This window comes from Mustela nigripes, chromosome 4 (assembly GCF_022355385.1).
Source record: "Mustela nigripes isolate SB6536 chromosome 4, MUSNIG.SB6536, whole genome shotgun sequence".
Taxonomy (NCBI): domain Eukaryota; kingdom Metazoa; phylum Chordata; class Mammalia; order Carnivora; family Mustelidae; genus Mustela; species Mustela nigripes.
In genome coordinates, this window is record NC_081560.1 from 143,225,339 (window position 1) to 143,246,607 (window position 21,269).

Genomic DNA, 21,269 nt, shown 5'->3' on the forward strand with positions numbered 1-21,269 from the left:
CAAAATAATAAACTTAAGCTCTCGGAAAGACCCAATTAAGAGATGAAAAAAGACCGAAAACTGTGCCATCCCCCAGCACCTGACACTCTTGGTCCTAAAACCTGTGCCCAGATGACCTTGCCAATTCATCAGCGCTACCCGCTGGGCTCTGGGCACGCTCGTGACCTCCTCCTGGTTTCTGCTCAAGTGCACACACTCGCACGTCCACACCTTTGTCTGGACTGTGCTCTCACTAGCCAGCTCCTGAGCCTCAGCTACTGAGCCTCAGGGCAGAGCCCCAAAGTCGCCTTCACGAGACCCGGCTCCCACCAGCCCTGGGCAGCCCGGAGCTCTGGGTTTCCTGCTCGCTGCCCCTGCTCATCTCACACCCACTGGGGTGTGTCGGCTGCCTCTGCAGACCGGGGGCTTCCTCACCAGCACCGGTTAGAGAGCCCAACAAAGAGGAGGGGCAGATCCAGGGATGCGTGACAAACAAGTGGAATTCGACTTTCTTAGAAGTCCCAGGCAATTGCAGCTCCGCACAGCTGCCTCCCACGCTCAAGCCCCCAGGATCCAGGCTTTACCTTAATGTGCTTCCGTCACTTGTTAGACCCAAAGTGGGTCCCTGGAGAGAGTGTGTCACTTTGCCTCTTAGCCTGAGATTTTCTTTAGAGTCCCCAAGCCCAGGAGGTTCTGGGTTTTTATCTGGTAAATGAAGCTGGCTGGCTCATGTCAGAGTTACTGAATGAGGAGGGAGAGGAGGCTGTCACTCTGTCTGAACGGTGCTGCTCTGGCAAGGGAGCTTGCACGCTCGCACTCACACTCCTCACCACCCTGCACCACCCTATCAGAATGGGGAGTCGTGGCTTCTGCCCTGCAGGGACAGCTACTAGGTTCTGCCAATCTCTCTCTGCAGCTGTGATCTTTGTATCTTCAGTCCACTGCCTAGGGTCACCGAGTCTCACATCACAATCCTGGGTGCAGTGCTGTAACTGAGGGGAGGCTGTCTGACACCCCAAACAGTCTCTTCTGAATGGGCATCCTCACACCACAGGCAGAACGGACCGCCAAGTGGTGATGGTTTTCCAAACACCGCACCACGATGTCAGCGCCTGGTTCACACAGCTGTCGCTGTCCGACCCGCCTGTGGTCTGGTCTCCTGTGTGCAGTGAGCCCCACAGGGCAGAGACCTGGTCCACTGTTCGGTGGCTTCCCCAGTGCCTCCCACAGGCCTGGCCCGTCCAGTGCAGGCATGTGGTAAATCCCTGTAGAGTCAGTGAATGAACGAGGTAGAAAGGGAATGAATGAATGAATAAATAGACAGTACACACTTGCCTGTCTCCAAATGGACTGCCTAGGCACAGAGACCTTCCTTTCTATGTGCCTCTGCACATGGTGCCTGCCCACCTCCGCGTGCTCACCAAAGGGCCACCATCTTCTGTGATGGTCTAAGAATTTCTCATTAACTTTCAACATGCAGGTGGCATTCAGACCCATTCTACAGATTGACAGAGTAAGGCAGAGTGAAGGGACAGACATCTGGCCAGCACGCAGAACGGCCCTGCCCTGACAGGAGAGGGGCCACCACGAGCCCCACCGGCAGGCACCCACCCCCACGTACTTGAGCTCCTTGAGCTCCCGGCTGACGTCGTTCTTCTGCTTGCGTGTGTCGTCCAGGCTGCGCAGAGCTTCAGCCAGTTCGCTCACTGCCCGGTCCCGTTCCCGCCTGAGGTTGTCACAGAGAGTCCTGGCAGAGAAGGCAGAGGCTGAGGTCACTGTGAGGGGCAGGGGGCAGCCTACGGTGGACTGTCGCCCCAGCCCCCACAGCCCCCAGTGCCCACCTCGCCCTCAAACGCACTGAGGGACCGCTGGAGAGTCTACAGGTAAGTCCGCCCAGGCCGACTCCATCAAGGGGCAGAGAAGATACAAGGGCCAGGAAAGGGGACATCTACGCAGTTACTGGGCAACGGGTCCTGAATGTCCAGGGCTCACCCCACTGCTTCACCCTCAATGTGCCTACCTGAACAGCCACCTGAGCCCCAGCCCACCTGGCGGGCCCCTGGATGCGAGCACCTACCACAAGCCTCACATCTACCCACAGGCAGGCCTTTCTAAAGCTGGCCCTGACCCCACATCTAGACTGAGCCCCCGACTCGGACAGGACCCATGCCTCATGCACCTCTGCAGCCCTGAGCTCTGTCCAGGCGCAACGTGCAGGCACCTCCCCACCAAAGGACAGGTGGCTCCTGGCACCACAGGACCACCTCAGCCGTTCACAGAGCAGGTAGGGGCAGGTGGCCAGGCAGCGGGGGAGTGCTTGCTCTGTGCCATCTCCCGAACGGCACCCTGTCATCAGACGGCCCTACGGGCTAGTCCCCACCTCTCCATGGCCCCCAATTCCCTCCTCCTTGAACCCTCACCCGCCTTGCTAGACAGCGGTCTCTCCTCCCGACAACCACAAGGGATCTTTCCGAAACTCTGAATGACCAAGTCACCACAAATACCACCACAGCCCCTTGTGGCTCTCTGCCAGCCAATAATCAAGACTATACTCAGGGCTTCCCTTTCGTGGCCCCAGAGCCCACCCTCAGGAACCCTGTCAGCCACCTCTCTTGTGACTCCCAAATCCACAAGCAGGCCCCTGCCCTGAGCACACCATATGCCTTTGTTCATGGCCATGACCATCCCCCCCACTCCACCTGGAAAAGTTCCACTCAGGCCCAAGTTCTAACTTGAAGGTCATGCTTTCCAGGGAGAAATCCCCACCTGGCCCTCCATGTCCTGCATGGCCCCATCACAGCTCTGACCATGGCCCTGGAATTCACCATCCATATTTTCTCCCTCCCCTGTTGCCTGGTCCAACGAAGCTGCCCGTGGCCCCCAGAGCGCTAGCCTGGGGTGGGGGTGGGCATCATACCCGCCTGGGAGCCCTGGAGGCAGTTTCTCTCTCAGGGTCTCCTTGTACAAGGGACCTAAGATCCTGGCACACAGCAGGTGCCCACAGAATACCAACTGAAAGAATGCACTCTTGATACGTCCGTGTCATCAGAAGTCCCCTAAGAAAGAAAACTGTCTTTGTGCCCTTTCATGGCTGGGGGAGGGTCTCACCTAGACAAAGTGTACACGCAGATGTCTAGGTTGAAATGAGACGAGAAGCAGAGATGTAATGAGCACGTCTAATGTGATGACGCAAGGCTCAGGTGAGAAGGGAGAAGCCGAGGTCACGCCCACCTTACTCGGACATGCAGCTAGTGATTCTGACCCTCCCCACCAACGCAGTGCTTCCCGGGGAGACTGGGGTCCACGCCAGCCCAGGGCTTCCCCATACCGGATGCTGTCCCGCTCTGCCACAATCTTGTCCCGCTCCTGGAAGGCCCAGTCTCTCCGGCACTTGGCCACATCTGCCTCCTGGAGGGCTTCCTTCAGCTCCTGGCACAGAGCCTTGCATTGCTTTCGAAGGAGTTCAGCCTCCTTGTTGGCTCTCCCGGCATCTAGTGTCACCGTGTCTTTGATCTGGTGGGGTCAAAAGGTAAGCAGAGAGATGGTTACTGAGTCTTCTGGTGGAGAAGTGCCCTCTAGCTGGTGCGGGAGCTGGGTCTGAGCCCTCAGGAGCAGGAGGGAGGGAAACATGGGATGCCAGCCCAAGCCCATCCCAACACACCCCTGCTGCACCTGCATCCCCAGGGACCACCTGTCCCATAGTCACACTCGAGTCACCTAATGACACTACGCAGAGTCCCGTCCAAACTCTCCCAGCCCCGCAAAGAGCCTGTCCCAGCACCCCAGCCCCTCCTGAGCCACAGTCTCCGTGGCCCCGGTGAACGCCTCCCCTGGTGTGTGGCTCCCACACTCCTCCCGGCCACTCGCACGCTCCTATCTTGGATGGCCCACCCCGTCTCTCTAAAGAGGTCTCCTGTCAAAACACAATGACACAAGGCCTGAATGCAGTGAAGGCTGCAGATGTCGATCATGATGGTCCCCAACCCATTGGTCTGCAGTACTCATTTTTATGCTCTGGCATACAGAGTTATTTTGAAATCTAAAAATACACCAGTTTTTCTGCTGGTGAAGTCCTGTGTGTCTCAGTTTGTTTAAAAAGCTGAAATCGGAAGCATTTGCATCTGGACACCGCCCAAGGCATTACATGCTCGGCTACTGTTCCAAATCAAACTCTTGGAAGCACCTGTAGAAGCAGCTCCCTCTGTGCCCCGAGAACCCTTAGATGACGCTGGGAAAGTGACAAAGGGAGCATCTTTGCTCCCACCGCAGCTCATAGGCTTCCAGAAGCAAAATACCAACAGGACACGAAAGGAACAGGGTCTGCAGTGTGTGCACCGGGAACCCCCCACCTCCAGTGGTAGGAAGCCGGAAGACAAACACAGCAAGAAGACCTCTGCTGCCACCGAGGCCCAGCTTCCACAGCGAGCCCGGCAGGCTGCCTCTGCTCACACGTGCTCAGAGAAATCCCAGAGGTGCATCCGAGACATGAGAATGAGGGGGACAGAGGGAAACACAGAGTCAGTTTATAGCCATCCCGCATCTCTCAAGTAGAGTCAAGAGTCAATAGGAGCTGGAGAAAAGTCAGCTCAGAAAGTACACCTTAACTCCAGGAGGACACAGCGGCGGGTGCACTCTACATACACCTTACACTTCCCAAGATTAATTCAAATTATTTTCGTTCTTTTTCCCACTTTCTTTTTTTTTTTTTTTCAAATATTTTATTTATTTATTTGACAGAGATCACAAGTAGGCAGAGAGGCAGGTAGAGAGAGTGAGTCAAGGAAGCAGGTTCCCCGCTGAACAGAGAGCACTATGTGGGGCTTGATCCCAGGACCCCGAGATCATGACCTGAGCCGAAGGCAGAGGCTTAACCCACTGAGCCAACCAGGTGCCCCTGACTTTTTCCCACTTTCGTACAGTGCTGGGGGTCTGTTCAGTTTGCTATTTTTTGGAAACTGGTCATTACTCTTACAGGTGTCAAGAATTTATTATAATAAGGAATAGGTTTAATGATCACATGTATTTAAATTTACATTTCACTCAATGTTCTATAATATATTAATACAGTTTCATATTTGCAACATGTTGCATGCGGCTCCACTGAAAGGTCTCTGCACTTGGCCCTGGAGAAGCATCTCCAGGTGAGGGCCGGAGGTGGGAACACGAGAGGCCAGGCCCAGGTGTTAGGCAGCTCCCATCCTCTCTCTCCATGGTTGGTCTCCAAAATGAATTCACTCCCAAAGCACCATTTCCAGATGAGAAACACAAGAAGTACAAGACTTTGTTTTACAGAGAGGGGAGAACAGTGAGGCATCGTAAAGGCACCGTAGCACTGGGAGCTGAGATCCTGGTAACACTGATGAGGGCCCAGGAAGTGACTGGCCCAGGTCCTTCCTATTAGTGGGGAGCTGACCTCCATGCCTGGTCCCCCGATTCCCACTCCCAGGCTTCCTCCTCTATACTGTGCTGTCTCCACGTGGCAGCTCTTAGTCTGGAGCAGCGCCACAGAGATCTCCTGTCCGCCGCAGGTGATCCAGGGGGCCGCAGGCAGGGACTGGGCCTCATGAGACACTCACCTGGCCCAGGCACAAAACCAACAAGAACAACCCCACAGAGGCACACCCGGGTCCCAGGGAGAGGGCAGTGCTCCCTGAACAGACCTCTCTCCCTGAGCATGCCGGTCTCTTCCATCCGGGCAGTATCTCACAGCCGTCCCCAGACATGGGAATGTTCTTGAAATGCCCTCCTGCTCGTCCTCCACCTCCAGCAGTCCTCCCTCCCTCACACATGGCTCCCGCTCGCCCCCAGCCCCAAGCTCAGTGCCACCAACAGCTCTGGAAGTCAGAGACGCAGCCGCATTCAGGGGCAGCAGGAAGGTGAGGACATGGGAAGCCAGTGCGGTTTAAGGGACCTTGCTGGCCTTTCCATGGGACAGAAGCTCTGGCAGAGAGGCTGGTCCTGGGACATAACCTATTATCTGGAGGAACCTCTGTGTCAGGCAGCGGTGCCCCACAACTTTCGGGAGGTAGAGACCAGCTGCCCACGCAGGTCCTCCGCCCTCCCGAAGGCAGTGACCCTTCACTGCACCTGGTCGCCAGGGGCCAGAGGCTGGGACAAGGGCCGTAGATGGGGAAGCTCCCGCGGCCATGCTCATTCAGGGAAGGGGGAAGCAGGAAAGCGGGTAGCATCCAGAGCCAGACAAAGAGCCAGACAGGCCCCCCTGAAGCCCTCCTTTCGCCTCGTACTCCAGAGAAGAGGGTAGAGATGGGGGAGGGCAGCAAGAGAGGGAGAAGCAAAGAGAAGGGAGGAGTGTAGAGAATGCATGGTCTGTCAGAAAAGAACCACCTCCTCAGCTGAGCAGAATGAAGGCAGCTGTGCGATCAGGGAGGTAGGCTGGCTAGAGAGAGGGTAGGCTGGAGAGAGATGGGGTCAATCCCAAGGGCCCTAATCAGGCCCTGGGAAGAGAAGACCCTCCCGACCCCACCTCAGGGCTGGCACAGCCAAGGCCACAGACCTGGCCTCCTCTAGCCAAGTGGGGTGTGGTGTTGTCTGAAAAGCCAAACAAACTCTAGAAGGAGCCAAGGGTTTCAGCTCTGGAAGCTGCCGGGGTGGGAGCAGGGCTTCTCCGCTCCGACCTGCTGACTCGGAACAGTGCCTAGAAGAGATTCCTGCCTCAGCTGACAGGCACACTTGACGTGCAGCCAATGCCCCCTGCGAAGGCCCGGAAACCGGGCTCGGGCTGAAGGGCACTCAGCGAGCTGGGAGAAGCGGGGGTTGGGAGAGGATGACAGACCGCCCCCAGCTGCCTGCACCGCGGGAGGCCCGGAGCCCTTCCCACTGCGAGGAGCGCACAGTTAACCTCTATAACTGCGGGGTGGGGGTCGGGGGAGGCTGATGGCCTAGCACCTTCTCGGCAGGTCACACATTCTCCGCAACCGTGTCATTTAGTGACTGACTCATAGTTTTCTTCTCACTGTTTTGTTTTCCTTATTTCATATCAACATTTCCCCCCAACGATTCAGCTCTCAGACACCAAAATGTAAAAAGTGAGAGGATGCTGTCTCTAGAACGATGACCAAGTACCAACACATTATCTCTGCCCATTAAAAATGCCCTCATCACGCACGTATTCCCTTTCACGAGGCTTTCACCTCTGGGGTCTGGAGAAGTCTCCCTCCCCTTGTATGAAGTCGCTCTTATTTGGCCCTTTTGCCAATAGAAACAATTTCGTGGGGTTCACTCCGGTGCTAACAGGGCAGTGAGACTTGGAGGATCACAACCATCATCTTAATGATAAAGGGAACCTCTACTGCCACAGCCACCCTATAAGGCGCTCACGTCCATTTTGTAGATGAGGAAACTGAGGCCCAAAGAGGCAAGAGGTCCCATAACCAAGGAGCGTCGCTCTCCAAGCACTGCCCTTGTCCCTTGCATTTCCGTGGCCCCAAGCACTGCCTGGGCATAAGGAGGCATCATAGTGTGCAGAGAGACTCACAGGCCCCAGTCACCCCTCAGGAGTCAGCCCTGCCTCATGCTCAGTCCAGAGGGCTCTGGCCGGGACAGTCTAATGAACACTGCCTCTCGCCCAACCTTTAACCCCTTGCTTTTTGCGTCTCACAGACCAGTCTTCAAGGCTGCATTGTAACTGACCCAGAATGAAGAGGCAGGAGTAGAGGACTGTTCCAGTGGGGAAAAGTCTGCTGTGATCAGTTGCAGCAGCTCTAAGCACAGCCACCGCATCACCCAACAGGATAGGAGGGGACTCTCAAACAAAAATCCATGAGCCAATACAGGCCCCCGCAGCACACACCTGGACTTGGGAGGACATCGTGTCAGTAATGAGGCCACGTGGCTCAGGCAGGAAAGAGAATCCTTGCTGATCACTCAGGAGTCAAGCTCAGTGGCCCAACTCTGAGGCCACTTGACCCTAGCCCCTGACCCCGATGAATGTTCCCCAGGGAGCAAGGCTTTAGAAGGGTCTCGGGCTCAGTCTAGCACATCTTCCCAGTAGGAGCCCAGACCTTTAAAGAGCAGATTCCTCAGATCTAAGGGATTGGCTAGGAGGGGAGCAGCATCTCTGAGGGCGCTCTTCCCCGTTCACAAGGCCAAAGGTATCGATGGCTTTGGGCACTTGACCTTGGCCTCTTGCTTCCCAGTGAGCAAGTCTTTTAGATGTTCACTGACCGTCAGCACAAGGCTGATCTACGACCCCTTAACCAAGGGCTGGGTATAGGAGCATCTATGCGCAGAGCCCACGCATGTCTGTGTGTGTCACCGGACTGTCTACATCACTATAAGCTCCAAGGCCTGGCCCACAGCTGGACTTCCCTTTGCACGCCCTGTGGCCCACATTAGAGCTGGGCCCCAGGCGTGAGCTCAGCAGCTACCCAGGCGACACTACCCAGCACACAGGCCTAACAGGAGAAGCCCTCCGCTCTGCCAGGGCAGACAGCACGGCCATGACAGCCCTGCTCTCACACCACTCTCCCAGAGGCCGGGAGGCCAGCCACACACACACCCCGCCCCGCCCACCTGCCGCAGGGCCTCCATCTCCTCGCTGGCCGCCTTCTTCTCGGACGTGCTGCTCTTGAGCTTGGACTCGGCCAGCTCCACCTCAGTCTGCAGCTTGTCCAGCTCAGAGATGACCTGGTCGCGCTCACTCATGATAAGCTTGTACTCGCTGTACACCGCATCCCGCTCCTCCTTGTACTTCTCCGACTCCTTTGCCATCTTTGCCTGCATAGTCCTCAGCTCGGTCATCTCCGACTGCAGCAGCTCCATCTCCCACTGCAGGTCCTTGTTCTGGGCCGTGGCCTTGTTCAGCTCGTGGTGGATCGCCTCAAACCTGGGGTGAGAGGCAGCTGTGACACAGGGGCAGGGGCCCGCCCAGGCAGCGTTGCTCTCCTGGACACTGAAGCGTGAAGGAGGGAGTGAGGTCACCCGCACCTCTGAGAAGAGGAAGCCACGGGCACCAGTGCCCCGGACCTGGAATTTTTCTCAGCCTTCTACAAATACCAGAAGTTGATCTGAGGACTTCATGCCCTCTGCTCTACCAGAAATATCAATGTATTTCTTCCACAGTCAAGCTATATTATCTTTTAAGAATAAAACAAAACAATGCTAGAAACACAGCATATGAGAGATAAACATGGCCTTTATGAGCATTTAATCTGACCACCTCATTTCCCAGATACAGACAATAAGGCCTGGGTGTGGGGTGACTGGTGCAAAAGAACGGCTCACCCCTTCCAGCCCAGGAGGCACCTTTCACACAGGTAAGCCTGCAAGTCAGAACCCACAGCTCTCCAGCAGCATTTCTGAACACATGTTTTTTAGAATAGCAATTCTTCACGGAATTCCACTGAGAAAAAAGTGTGTTCTCTGATCACCTACGTTGGGAAACACTGTGTCCCCTCCTGGAGCAGCTGGCTAATGCAGAATCCCAGAAGGAAGGCTCTGAGAAGTCCTGCAGTGCAGACACCTGTCTGAGTGGAACTCAGCAATTCTTAACCCTTTTCATACCTAGAGTACACCTTGCACAGGACACCAGAGTGCGCTCCAGGGGACTGGTGTTAGGTAGGACTACACCTTATGAAACACTGGTAGAGGGCAGGGGTCATTTCTCTACAAACCATATATACCATTTAAAAAAAAAGAAATTTGGGGGGCACCTGGGTGGCTCGGCCAGTTGAATGGCTGCCTTCGGCTCAGGTCATGATCCTGGAGTTCTGGGATCAAGCCCCAAATCCAGCTCCCTGCTTGGCAGGGAGTCTGCTTCTCCCTCTGCCTGCTCCTCCCTGTGCCTGTGTGTGCTCTCTCTCTCTCTCTCTCTCTCATTCTATCTCAAATAAATAAATAAGTAAATAAAAATACTAAAAAAAAAAAAAAAGAAATTTTAGAAGAAACAGTGCCTAAGACAATTAACTTTCCTGTTTGCTGGGTGGGTATGTGACACAGAGGGAAGAGGCTTATGGGGAGACCTAAGAAACAGGGTGGTCAGAACACATCAGAACTGCTGGGATGTGGGGAAGGAGCACAATTCCCAAGCCACACAGAGAGCCAACACAATGTTTCCCAAATGTTCCAAAAATATTTTTCAAATCAAAAGGCACAGCTCCCTTGCCACCTGCCCCCCTCCAACCCCCTGGAAGTGGCTGGAAGCCTTGCAGATAACAATAAGCCCATGAAGGGAAGCGGTCCTAAGGCCAAGTCAGCCCACCTGGCACAGGTTGCACGTAGCAGTAGGCCCTTACCTCCTCAGGGAGAGGGCACACTGGTGCTGCAGCTGGATGGCCGTGTCCCTCTGCTGCGTCAGCGTCTCCGCCTGCTTCAGCAGACGCTGGTTCTCCTCCTCCAGCTGCTCCAGGCGGCTCAGGTCCGAGTTATGGATGGCCACCTTCTCGCTGTACCTCTTCCGCAGGGCATCGTAGTCCTTCTTGACCACCTCCAACTTGTCCATGGCCGTGTCATAGAGCTTGTTGAGAATCTCTGACGACCCGTTGAGCTTCAACACCTGGGGGCCAGAGCGTCACACTTACCAAGGGCCTAAGGACAGAAGGAAGGACAGACTCACCTCTCGTCTGCCCGACTAAGGGTAGTATTGCTGACAAAGGAGGAAAGGCCCCACCTTCTGGCCCTGAGGAGTCTTGAGGTCTGATTCCACGGGCCCTGCCATCATACTGTCAATTTACCCATTCACAAATATTTCTTAAGTGTGCAGAAAGGAGTTCTGAATCAGGCCCGAGACTTCTATCCTAAAAAAGGCCTGCTTACGGGGCGCCTGGGTGGCTCAGTGGGTTAAAGTCTCTGCCTTCAGCTCAGGTCATGATCCCGGGGGTCCTAGGATCAAGCCCGGCATCGGGCGGGCTCTCTGCTTGGCAGGGAGTCTGCTTCCCCCTCTGTCTCTGCTGCCTCTCTGCCTACTTGTGATCTCTCTCTCCCTCTGTCAAATTAAAAAAAAAAAAAGCATGCTTCCAAGTCAATCCTTGGCTGGCATTTGGGAACCGGAATGGCTAACAGTTCCCTACACTCAGGTAAAATGCTCCTCAAGTGGAAAGCAGGGTTCCAGGGCCCTGGATGGGATGAACGGTGTGGCTTAAGCTAAGCACACACCTTCTTCTGGGAGTCCAGAATTTCAGTACCTGCTAGGCAGAGAGTGCCTGGGAGGTAGGAGCCCAGGAAAATCCCTGGGCCGGGAGTAGGTCCCAATTCAATGAGAGAAGAATTAAATGTGTCCCATGTGACTCCTCAGGGGAGAACTCCTGGAAACTTGCACCTGCCTTCCTCTGGACTTCGCCCCATGCACCTCTTCCCTTCGTTGATGTTGCTTTGGGTGCTTTCGCTTAAATAAATTTTGGCCCTGAGTATGATTATATGTTGAGCATTGTGACTCCTCCTAGCAAATCACCAAACGTGGGGGAGTGTGGAGGATCCTTAATACAAGTATCTATGCTGGACAGGACACATAAGGACTGTGGCTTGTGGACCTTTTATCCTCATGCGAGGATACAAACACACAGTCAGAGACACATAGGTAGAAAGAAAGAGAGATAAAAATAAAATAACTTCAGAGCATTAGAAGGGCTATTAAAAAAAGAAAGAAGGCCTAAGGCTTAAAGAGCCCTCTCTAAGAAGGTGACTTCTGAGTCTGGATACAAACAAACAGTAAGAGTTCGAGCACAGGGGGGTGAGCAAGTGCAAAGGCCCTGAGGCAGGAACCACCACACATGTCCTAGGCACAAAGAAGGACAGGGCCCCAGGCAGAGCCCAGTGAACAAGGAGTTGCACAAGTGGGCACACGCAACTTCAAGGCTCAGGGCAAACAAAAACTGTATCCTGAATGAGATGGGAACCATGAGAGGATTTTAAGCAAGACAGTATTCTACTCCAAATCAGACACTGAAGTTCACTCAAGGTGCTGCTCTAAAGAATAAGAAACAAAACGAATGCACTGGTTGCCAGGGTCCTGCTGACTTCTGCTAAGCACCCTGGTGGACCTGAGCCCTTGGGTGAGTCACTCCACATATCTGGGTTTCAGTTTCCTTATTCCTCAAATGATAGGAGTCAACCAGAAAAGCCTGCTTAACCGTTCCAAATGCAACAGACCAGGAATCATCTGCTTATTCGGCACAAACCCTGAGTTACCAGATTTCTGCGGCCCCAAGAACCAGGACATGTGACAAATGAACAATCCACATGAAGGGAGGGTTCGCCCTCAGTAAAGAGGATGAACAAGAAAGAGCTAAAAGTCTAAAGCACAGAGACAAGGAAAGCGAGTCTATTCCTCTGAGACCTAAACACTGGCTCCTAGGACTACTGACTGCTGGAAAGGAAGGGTACCCCAGAAATCAGCTCAGTCAGGGTGGGCAGTATTTTTCCCTTTTTCTTCTCTCTCTCTCTCTCTCTCTCTCTCTCCTTTTTTTTTTTTTTAGCAAAGCTCTTCCTTCAAAGAAAATCTTACAAGGCAAGGATACTGAAATACAATCCCATTTTAAAAACAGTACATATACATGAAAAACTAATGATGTACTACATGTTGGCTAATCAAATAATAAAAAATTAATTAATTAGTTATTAAGGAAAAAAGCAGTACGTAAGTTCCTCGGGCAATTAAAACAGTCATTGTTTTGTAAAAAAGCTTCACTATGAGGATGCCTGGGCGGCTCAGTGGGTTAAAGCCTCTGCCTTCGGTTCAGGTCATGATCCCAGGGTCCTCGGATCGAGTTCCGCATCGGGCTCCTTGCTCCCGTCAAACTACAGCTCTCCACGCCCCCTCCCCCAGCCCTGGCAACCCCCACTCTGTACCTTCTGTCTCCCTGAATCTGATGACTCCAAGTACCTCAGACAAATGGAATCATACAGTGTTTCTCTTTCTGTGACTTACTTCCTTTAGCATAATGTCCTCAAGGTACCTCCATGTTGCAGTAGAAGGCAGAATTTAATTCCTTTTTTAAGATGAATATTCCAGTGTATGCATGTATGTATGTATGTGTGTGTGTGTGTGTGTGTGTATACTGAGTTTTGTTCATCCATTTATTTGTCAAAGGAAATGGGTTGTTTCTATCTCTTGGCTATCATAAAAATCAGATTTTTAAAAATAGTATTACCCATCTCATAGAAAAATCGGGGCTCTTTTAACTTGCACTCCCAATTACCAGAGGGACCAACTCCCCTTATGACTCCTGTTTACTGACTGTATACAGGTTCCCTTCTATGAGCTGCCTGGCTGTATCCTTTGACTTTCCTTCCTCTCTCCTTCCCCATCTGCTCCTTTCTCTCTTCTTTCTTCCTATAGGTCCTATTTTTAAATTCCAGGTACTAATCCTTTCCCAGTTCTATTTATTAAAAACTCTTCTCCCAATATGTGTCTTATGTTATACTAAAGTTTCTCATTTTGATAGAGTAAAATCTATCAATCATTTCTTTATGGTTTGGGTTTGGTTGTTTATTTAGGAAGCTCCTTCCTACCCTGAGATCAGGAAGATACTCTATTATTTTTTTTTTTAAAGTTTCAGCTTTACTTTTCACATTTAAACCTTTAAACTACTTGGAATATCTTTTCTGTACGTTGTGCGATGGGGATATAACATTATTCTTTTCCGTGAATCCCAGAATAAGAACTGAGCCCGAATCCAGGACAAAGTGAGGACAGCTGAACATCTCCAGGTGCAGACAGTGAGCACGGAAGGACACCGAGTACATCACCCATACAAGCTCACAACACACAGAGGCGTCCCACAAGGATTCACCCCCACGTGCACCCAGGACACAAACAGTGAATGGAGAGTTCTCCTGACCTCTCGGTCAATCAGTGTCCCTACCCGTGCTAGAAAAGGTCCAGGTCTGCGGCCCTGAAAAGTCCCATTCCTCCACTTTCTGGCAAGGCTAGGGGCCCTCCCTGAGGCTAAGACAGAGCCAGAAACACATCCTACACTGGATTGTCCCGACCTGTGGACAGTACCTCATACATTCCAATTATAAAATCACTTCAAGGGACCCCTGGAATGGCTCAGTTGGTTGGGCGCCTACCTTTAGCTCAGGTCATGATCTCAGGGTCCTGGGATCCAGCCCCATGGTGGTGCTCTGCTCTCAGCAGGGAGTCTGCTTCTCCCCTTTCCTCTGCTCCTCATACCCCCCACCCCCGCTGTTGCTTGCTCTCTCTCAAATAAATAAATAAAATATTTTTAAAAATAAATAAGTCACTTCAAATGTTTTACACTCTGAACATCCCCTAAGCCAAGTGAGAACCCCACTGGCTCCGAAGGCATGGACTGGTTTCTGCAGAGCAAAGGACCTGCTGCCATTCTGGGGCTTGCCCGGTAGGTGGCAGCCCTGGGTAGGCTGGCCGAATGCTCTCCTCCCGCAGTTGCCACACCTTCCGAACTTCATCAAGAAACAAACTAGTTCTAAACACAGCCTTGACCCGGCACAAAGACGTCATCTTGGGCCTTGCTACTTCGTGGGGCCACAACAGAATCTGGAATCTACACTTTTCTTCCTTGGGAAACAGTCCCCCAAATGTCCTCTCTTCCTTGAGAAACAGTCCCACAAATGCACCAGTGGTGAGGAGCTGGGATAGGAGACTGCATGCAGGACAATCCAGGGCAGTGAACTGGCTCCAGGCAGGGTGACGAGTTCTGGGGAGATAGCGTCAATCAGGGGAAACTCCAGAGCAGACCCAGAAATCCCTTCTGATGCTCAACCCAGCTCTGACCTTATGGTGGGATCTGGGATCAGAAGGGACCCCAGGACCATCGGGCTAACAGCCTGTGTTGTTTTCGCCATGGCCCTGCCCAGGTGAACACTCCACAGGACCAGGGCTTGCCTGCTATGAGCTGAAGTCCTCCTTCCTCAACTTTTACCGTCTTGTTCTCATTCCAGCCCTAGTCATACAGAAAGATCCCTTTCCCACAGGACAGCATCCAGACATTCAACGAGGCTTATGGCCCCCGAATACTTCTCAACTTCTCTACAAGCGGGGCTCAGAATATGGGCAAATGTGATCAGAGCCTCTGCAGAAGTTTGTTAAAATCATGGCCACAGGTAACTCCAGAGAACTGAAAAGCTATCCCATCTGTTAGTGTAAAATTCTTCCTTTTTATAACCAGATGATCATGGTCTTATTAGATAGTTCAACCTTCTCTCTCTTTCTCTCTCTCTCTCACACACACACACACCACACACACACACACAAACACACACACACTTTTAGCTTCCCAGCAAGGCTAATGGAATTCTAAGTGAGAGAGAATATCTAATTTGGCACAGAATTCTAAAATGAGACAGGCAGTAAACTTCTCATCTCAGGCAGGCATGTAAGTCTTTAGAGATGACTCCCCCCACCCCTGGCCCAAAGCAAGGGTCTGGTTCCATCCACACAGGAGGATGGAGCAGCTGGGCTGTGCCCCACAAGAAAGCCAACAAGAAAATGGCCCTCATCTTTACACTGGTCAGAGACACTTGCCCCTCTGGGCTTCTGTGAGGCATGCCCTTCAGAAACTCAGAAACTCCTTTCCTGGGATACCTGAAAAGAGTCAATTTTCACGAATCACCAAAAGCTGAGGTGGGGGTGGGTGACTTCACTGTTGTCTGTAATTTTTTTCTTTTTTAACCAAAGAACAAGTATCGCAGTAGTAAAGAAAGAAGATCCTCCGTGTTGCTCCCCCAACCAAGGCCTGGCAATCTCCGACCAGCTCTCTTGGGCATTTCAGAAGCACCAAGAAGAATCCAGATGGCGCATTCTGACTGAGGGACCTGGAGATGGAGCCCCAGGCGGCCAGCCACCCCTTACACATGCAAACACACGCATGCACACAGGCAAAGTAGGAGAGGGCCCGGGCCCCAAGCCCCAGGCCCGTGCCCCCACCACCCCCGCCAGCCAGGGCCGCCTCATTTCCTCAGAGATAAATCATGCAGAGGGCTGGGAGCCCCACAAATCCTTCAAGCAAACACGCAAGTCAAACAGCACCATTTACCCTGCAAGGGCCTCTTCAAGTGTACAAGGCATGGGAGGAGCCAGGCAACAAAACCGGCCTTGTCCGATGGGGTCAACCTTTGCCCTCGGGCCCTGTGGGGAGGAAACCTGTGGCCACCCCTGTATTCCCTGCTTCCTCTGCTGCTGGCCTATCCAGGAATGAGCTTTCCACAGCCTGGCATTCAGCCCAAACCTGGTGAAGGTGAAATGGCCTAGGCTGGTGAGAGCAGGTGGTCCTGGCACTCAAGAGATGTCCCCTCACCCCTACCCCCACCCCTGCAGCAGCCAGCCAACTGTCCTGGTGCCATCATAAGGTAGCACCTGCCAAGGGACAATGGTCCAGCTGGACAGAACTGGGGAAACTCACTGACCACTGTAACAAATTAGACCCAAAAGGGTCACAACTATAAGGAAGGATAGGAGAAGGAGACATGGGCTGGAGGGGACAGGGGTCACCTTCCCATGTCATTCGTGGGGAGAACAGGAAAGGGAGGGAAGCTAGAAAGCACTTTCAGTCTGGATATTTGTTCAAGCTGTGAAAGTCCTCAGGATAGTCAGAGAACAGGAGACAATGAAACTTTACGCCTCATGAGGGCAGACTTTTTTTAATAACAAGGTGATAACTGGGTCCTTTTGCTGAGCTGTAATCCACACACTGTACGATTCACCACCTTGAGCGCCCCAGTCAGCGGAGCTGGTATATTTACAAGGTTGTGAATCCACGAAGTTGTGCAGTAACTATCGCTACATAACCCTAGAATACCGGCATCACCCCAAAAGGAAGCCTGTGCCCATTAGCACCCACCCTCCCTCCTCTCACACTGGCCCTCGGCTACCTGGTGTGTCTAGAGAATCAGATACTGTGTGGTCTTCCGTGACTGGCTTCTTTTGTTTCGCACAAAGTTTTCAAGGTCATCCGTGTCAGAGCGGGTGTCACTGCTTCATGTGATTTTATGCTGAATGTTACTATTCCGCCATACAGCACAGACCACACCTTTGGTACCCACTCAATCGCCAACGAACATCTGGACTGCTTCCCTTTTCTGGCCGCTGTGAGAAATGCCGCTACAAGCATCTACACTACGGGTTTTTGTGTCAACAGCTGTCTGCAGTTCTCTCGGGTACACAGATTGAAACGGAATTGCTGGGCCATATGGGAACCGCACGTATCAGGACGGCAGGAGCCGCCACACCGACTGCAGGGGGACCACCCCATTTGACACCCCGCAGCAGGTGGGGACTCTGGCCACCAGCCCACCTCCTCCAGGAACAGAGTCGACCCCAGCCTTGATGCGACCCAAACAAGAGCAGCAATGACAGCAAACACTTCGGCAGGCACACAGCATCACTGGTCTGTGGCTGACATCGTCTAACCTCTGGGACGACTGTCTGAAGCCAGGTCTGCGGCCCTGAAAAGTCCCATTCCTCCACTTTCTCGCAAGGCTAGGGGCCCTCCCTGAGGCTAAGACAGAGCCAGAAACACATCTGAAATGAGAAATCACTCAAAGAAAAGTAAAATCCAAACTAAACCCAAGACAAAAGGCTGAGCCAAATCGAGAAAGGATGGAAAAAGGCCCAGAAATAATTGAGCACAGAAACGGTGGGGTGAAGGTAAAAACCGGAGGTAAAGCCAGCACTCCCGCCCCGGGCACGGAAGGCACACAAACTGTCCGCCGAGACTAACTCTGCCTCTCGCTGCGATCTCCCACTGCTGGAAAAGGGAGTTAACAGAAATAGAAAGGGAGGCAGCTAGAATGAAACCATGGTATTGTGGTGCTGGACTGGAACTGGGAATGTTAGTGCAAACTCACCGTTTTCAATACATACGCTACATACTGAATACCCAGATACGAGGGGGAAGGGGAGACAAGAGACCGGGAAACTCAGCTACTGGCACAATGTGGGAGCCGCGACAGATACCCCAGCAGCTATGTGCACACCTGGCATTCGGAACTTGCTTCTAAGCAAGGAATGAAGACTTTCACTACAAGGAATGAGGACTCCTTGGAGAAATGGCTGATTCCCAAGGCAAGAGCAAGAAATGAAACAAGCCTGGGATGACAGCAAGAAAGTGTTCAAAGAGTGAGAAGGGCCTGTCAAAAAGTCAGAGAAACCTCTTGAAGAGGCTCCCGCCGGCCATAGTGAATCACAACCCACTGAATAAAGCAAGAAACCATGAGTCCACAGAGAGTCCGTCAGACAGATGGCCACAGGGAAAGCAAGTAACTCTGCAGTGGAGAAGCCTGGAGACATCACCGGCATCGAGTGACCAAGGGAACGTCACCAGTAACGAGTCCTCACCAACCAAGTCCCAACCTCTTAAGACGCAGCAAGAAGGTGGCAATCTCACTTCTGGGACAGCAAGACACACACACAGAAACAAACCAGGAAGATCAGACAAATCCAGGTGGAGGGACATGTGTGCAAACAGCCGGCCTGTCATCTTCTGAAGCCATCAGGTCAGGTAGGCCGAAGCCTGAGGAACTCTTCCAGATTGAAGGAGACCCAAAAGACCTGACAGCCACACGCCACACCATATTCTGGCCTGGATCCTCTTCCTGCTAAAGACACTGCACATACAACCAGCAAAACTCAAATTGGGGTCTGATGACTAGAGGGCGTCATGTACCAGCGTTACCTTCCTAATGTCGATGCTTGTGCTACTGCCAAATGAGAGAATAGCCTTGTTTATTAGAAGCATGCAGACTGGCAACTTGTTCTGGAAAGATGAGGGGTAAAAATTCTTGGGGCTGTACTTGCAACTCTTCTGTAAGCTTGTGATAGTTTCCCAATTTACAGAAGTTTAATTGTAAATGAAAACAGAACAAGAGAGATAACATCATGCTACGCGATCAGATGAGCACGGATGGTCCCCGAGGCGCTCTGTGACGAGCAAGCCCCGGCAGTCCTGCTTTAACTCGGGGGCCACGGATGATGCCGACGGGGATGGGGAAGCTCTGCTCCTTGCTGGGACTGCGTCCGACTCCAAACACGTGACCATCTCCACGCAGAACGTGGCCCCGGCCCCTGCCGTCAGCTCCAGGCAGCTCCGTCTGCGAGCTACAGGAGAACTGGCCAACAGCACTCTCAGCGAGCTGGTCTTCTCACTGGCTCTCTCCTCATGCTTCTGTCCATGTGAAACAACAGCTGAGCAAAGTGAAGAAACTAACCCGGAACGCAAGCCAGGAGCAAAGAGGCCAGGCCCCCACCAAAAGCTAATGACGATAACTCCTCCATCTCGTATCTGCACAGGGCTTCAACACCTCCAAGTTTCTCTCCATCTGTAAGCTCACACCATCCATACAAAGGGAGGAGGCGACAGATCCATGTCTCCTTACTCGGTCCAATTCCTATTCCCCACTGAACTGCAAGCACCTCCCCCCCGGCAGCCCTCACAACATTCGCGGTGATACACAGATCTGTGTGATCATCTGACTAGCATTAGTCTCCCCCTCTGGACTGCAGAGTCCAAGAGTGTCTGTTCACAGATATCCCAGGGCCTCACATTAGGCAGACACTCCAAAAATACCTGCTAAATGATCACAAGGCTATGTGAGCGAGTGGACGGATGGACGGTAGGTGGGCTGCTGAACGGGCGGAAGGATGGAGAAAGAGGATGGATGATGGGTGGGTGGATGACGGGCTGGGAGGGTGAGGGATGCAGAGAAGGATGGGGGATGGGTGAGAGGATGGAAGACGGGTGAAAGATGGCCGGGAGGTGGGAGTATGGCTGAGAGGACGGGTGATGGGTAGAAGGACGGATGATGGGTGGAGGATGGATGATGGGTGGAGGACGGATGATGGGTGGAGGATGGAGGATGGGTAGATGATGGGTGGAGGATGGACAGGAGGTACAGGACGGATGATGGGTGGGTGGAAGGATGGAAAGGAAGTGGGAAGACAGATGATGGAAGTAAGGGTAAATGATGGGTGGAAGGATGGCTCTGGGGTAGAAGGAGGGATGATGGTGGAAGGAAGGATGGGAGGATGGATGGGAGGTGGGAAGACAGATGAGAGAGGGAGGATGGATGGAAGTGGGAAGATGGATGGGCGGTGGGAGGATGGATGACAGATGATGGGTGGGAGGGCGGGGGATGAGTAGATGGATGAAGGGGTAGGAGGATGCCCAACCTTGGTCTGCCCCCTGCCACCCTGCCCGGCTCTACCTGCTGCTGTTGGGCCCGGAGGTCACCGATCTCCTTCTGATCCTCCTCGTGGAGCCGCTTCATGTCCTCCCACGATTGCTGCAGCAGGTTACGTTCCCGCAGCAGCTGTCCGTTCTCCCGCCTCAGCATGTCCACATCATCCTTCAGCTGGGTCTGGTCGCTCAGGAGCCGGCTGTGCAGTGTGCTACAACCCCATACACACGGTGAAACGCAGCCAGCCTCCCACCCCTGCCAGCCCCACTTCTCTCGCCCCTCCACATCCCAGTACTCCCAGCACCCACGATGGGAGACCATAGCAACCAGGGCAGCAGCACTCAGAGGCAGGCCAAAGCCTGGTGTCAGCCAAATACCAGAAAGAACCACACTGCCTATAAAAACCTAATACCAAAAAGGGCACATGGATGAAGACCAAGGCAACGAGATGAGCCCTTACCTGGTACAGGCCTGGCCCCTCTAAGTACTGAGGCCGGGGCAAGGTCAGCAGGTGGGCAGGTAAGGCGGGTCAGTACCCTCAGAGCAACCCCAGGAGACCAAAAGGGAACAGGCCCATCTGCCTCTCCTATAGCAGGAGCTGCAGCAAAGCTCTGGACAGCGACCCACGAGCCCAGCCATCTGTCTGGCTTCCGGCCTCATTTTCAATCCCTTTCCTGCCAGTTGTGCTTCTGCGGCTGTCACTAGCTGGTATGAAGAGTTCGCATCTCAGCTTGTACCTTAGAAAAACCGAGACCCAAAGACCCCAACCCGCCTGCTGAAGGCCCACTAAGTGCCATGAGGCAGTCCCACTCACTGATAGAAGTCGGTCTCCTTGGCCACCTCCTCGCACCTCTTCAAGGCGTTGGTGTGCTGCTTCTGCAGGCTCTGCAGGTCTGACATGGCCCGGACGCACTGGATCTTCAGCCGCTCGTAGTCGGGATTCAGCCTGTGGTAGGGCCTGACCCAGACAGCAGCAGTGAACGCAGGCCCTGGGATCACTCCCAGAGACAAGGCATGTCTCTGCCCGGGGAGCCTCCAGCCCAGTGTCCCTGGATACCGGTCTCCTGCACACCCCCCCAACCACCTGGCGCGTGGTCAACTCAAGACATCCTGGCCTCCCCAGACTCACAGGAGGAGAACAATGATACATGGCCTTGGTTGCCCGGGCTCCTTGCTCG

At 53.2% G+C, this 21,269-nt stretch overlaps 1 protein-coding gene across 2 annotated transcripts in view; it reads right to left on the reverse strand.

Moving 5' to 3' along the window:
* DLG5 (discs large MAGUK scaffold protein 5) overlaps positions 1 to 21,269 on the reverse strand; it is a 116,657-nt gene that overhangs the window by 33,429 nt on the left and 61,959 nt on the right. For both annotated transcript variants that reach the window (XM_059397892.1, XM_059397891.1), the window contains 6 exons: positions 20,906 to 21,049; positions 20,119 to 20,302; positions 10,233 to 10,492; positions 8,512 to 8,824; positions 3,308 to 3,492; positions 1,601 to 1,726 (listed from right to left, as the gene is read on the reverse strand). In XM_059397892.1, coding sequence (XP_059253875.1) covers positions 1,601 to 1,726; positions 3,308 to 3,492; positions 8,512 to 8,824; positions 10,233 to 10,492; positions 20,119 to 20,302; positions 20,906 to 21,049 — 1,212 coding nt within the window. The remainder of the gene's footprint in view (positions 1 to 1,600; positions 1,727 to 3,307; positions 3,493 to 8,511; positions 8,825 to 10,232; positions 10,493 to 20,118; positions 20,303 to 20,905; positions 21,050 to 21,269) is intronic.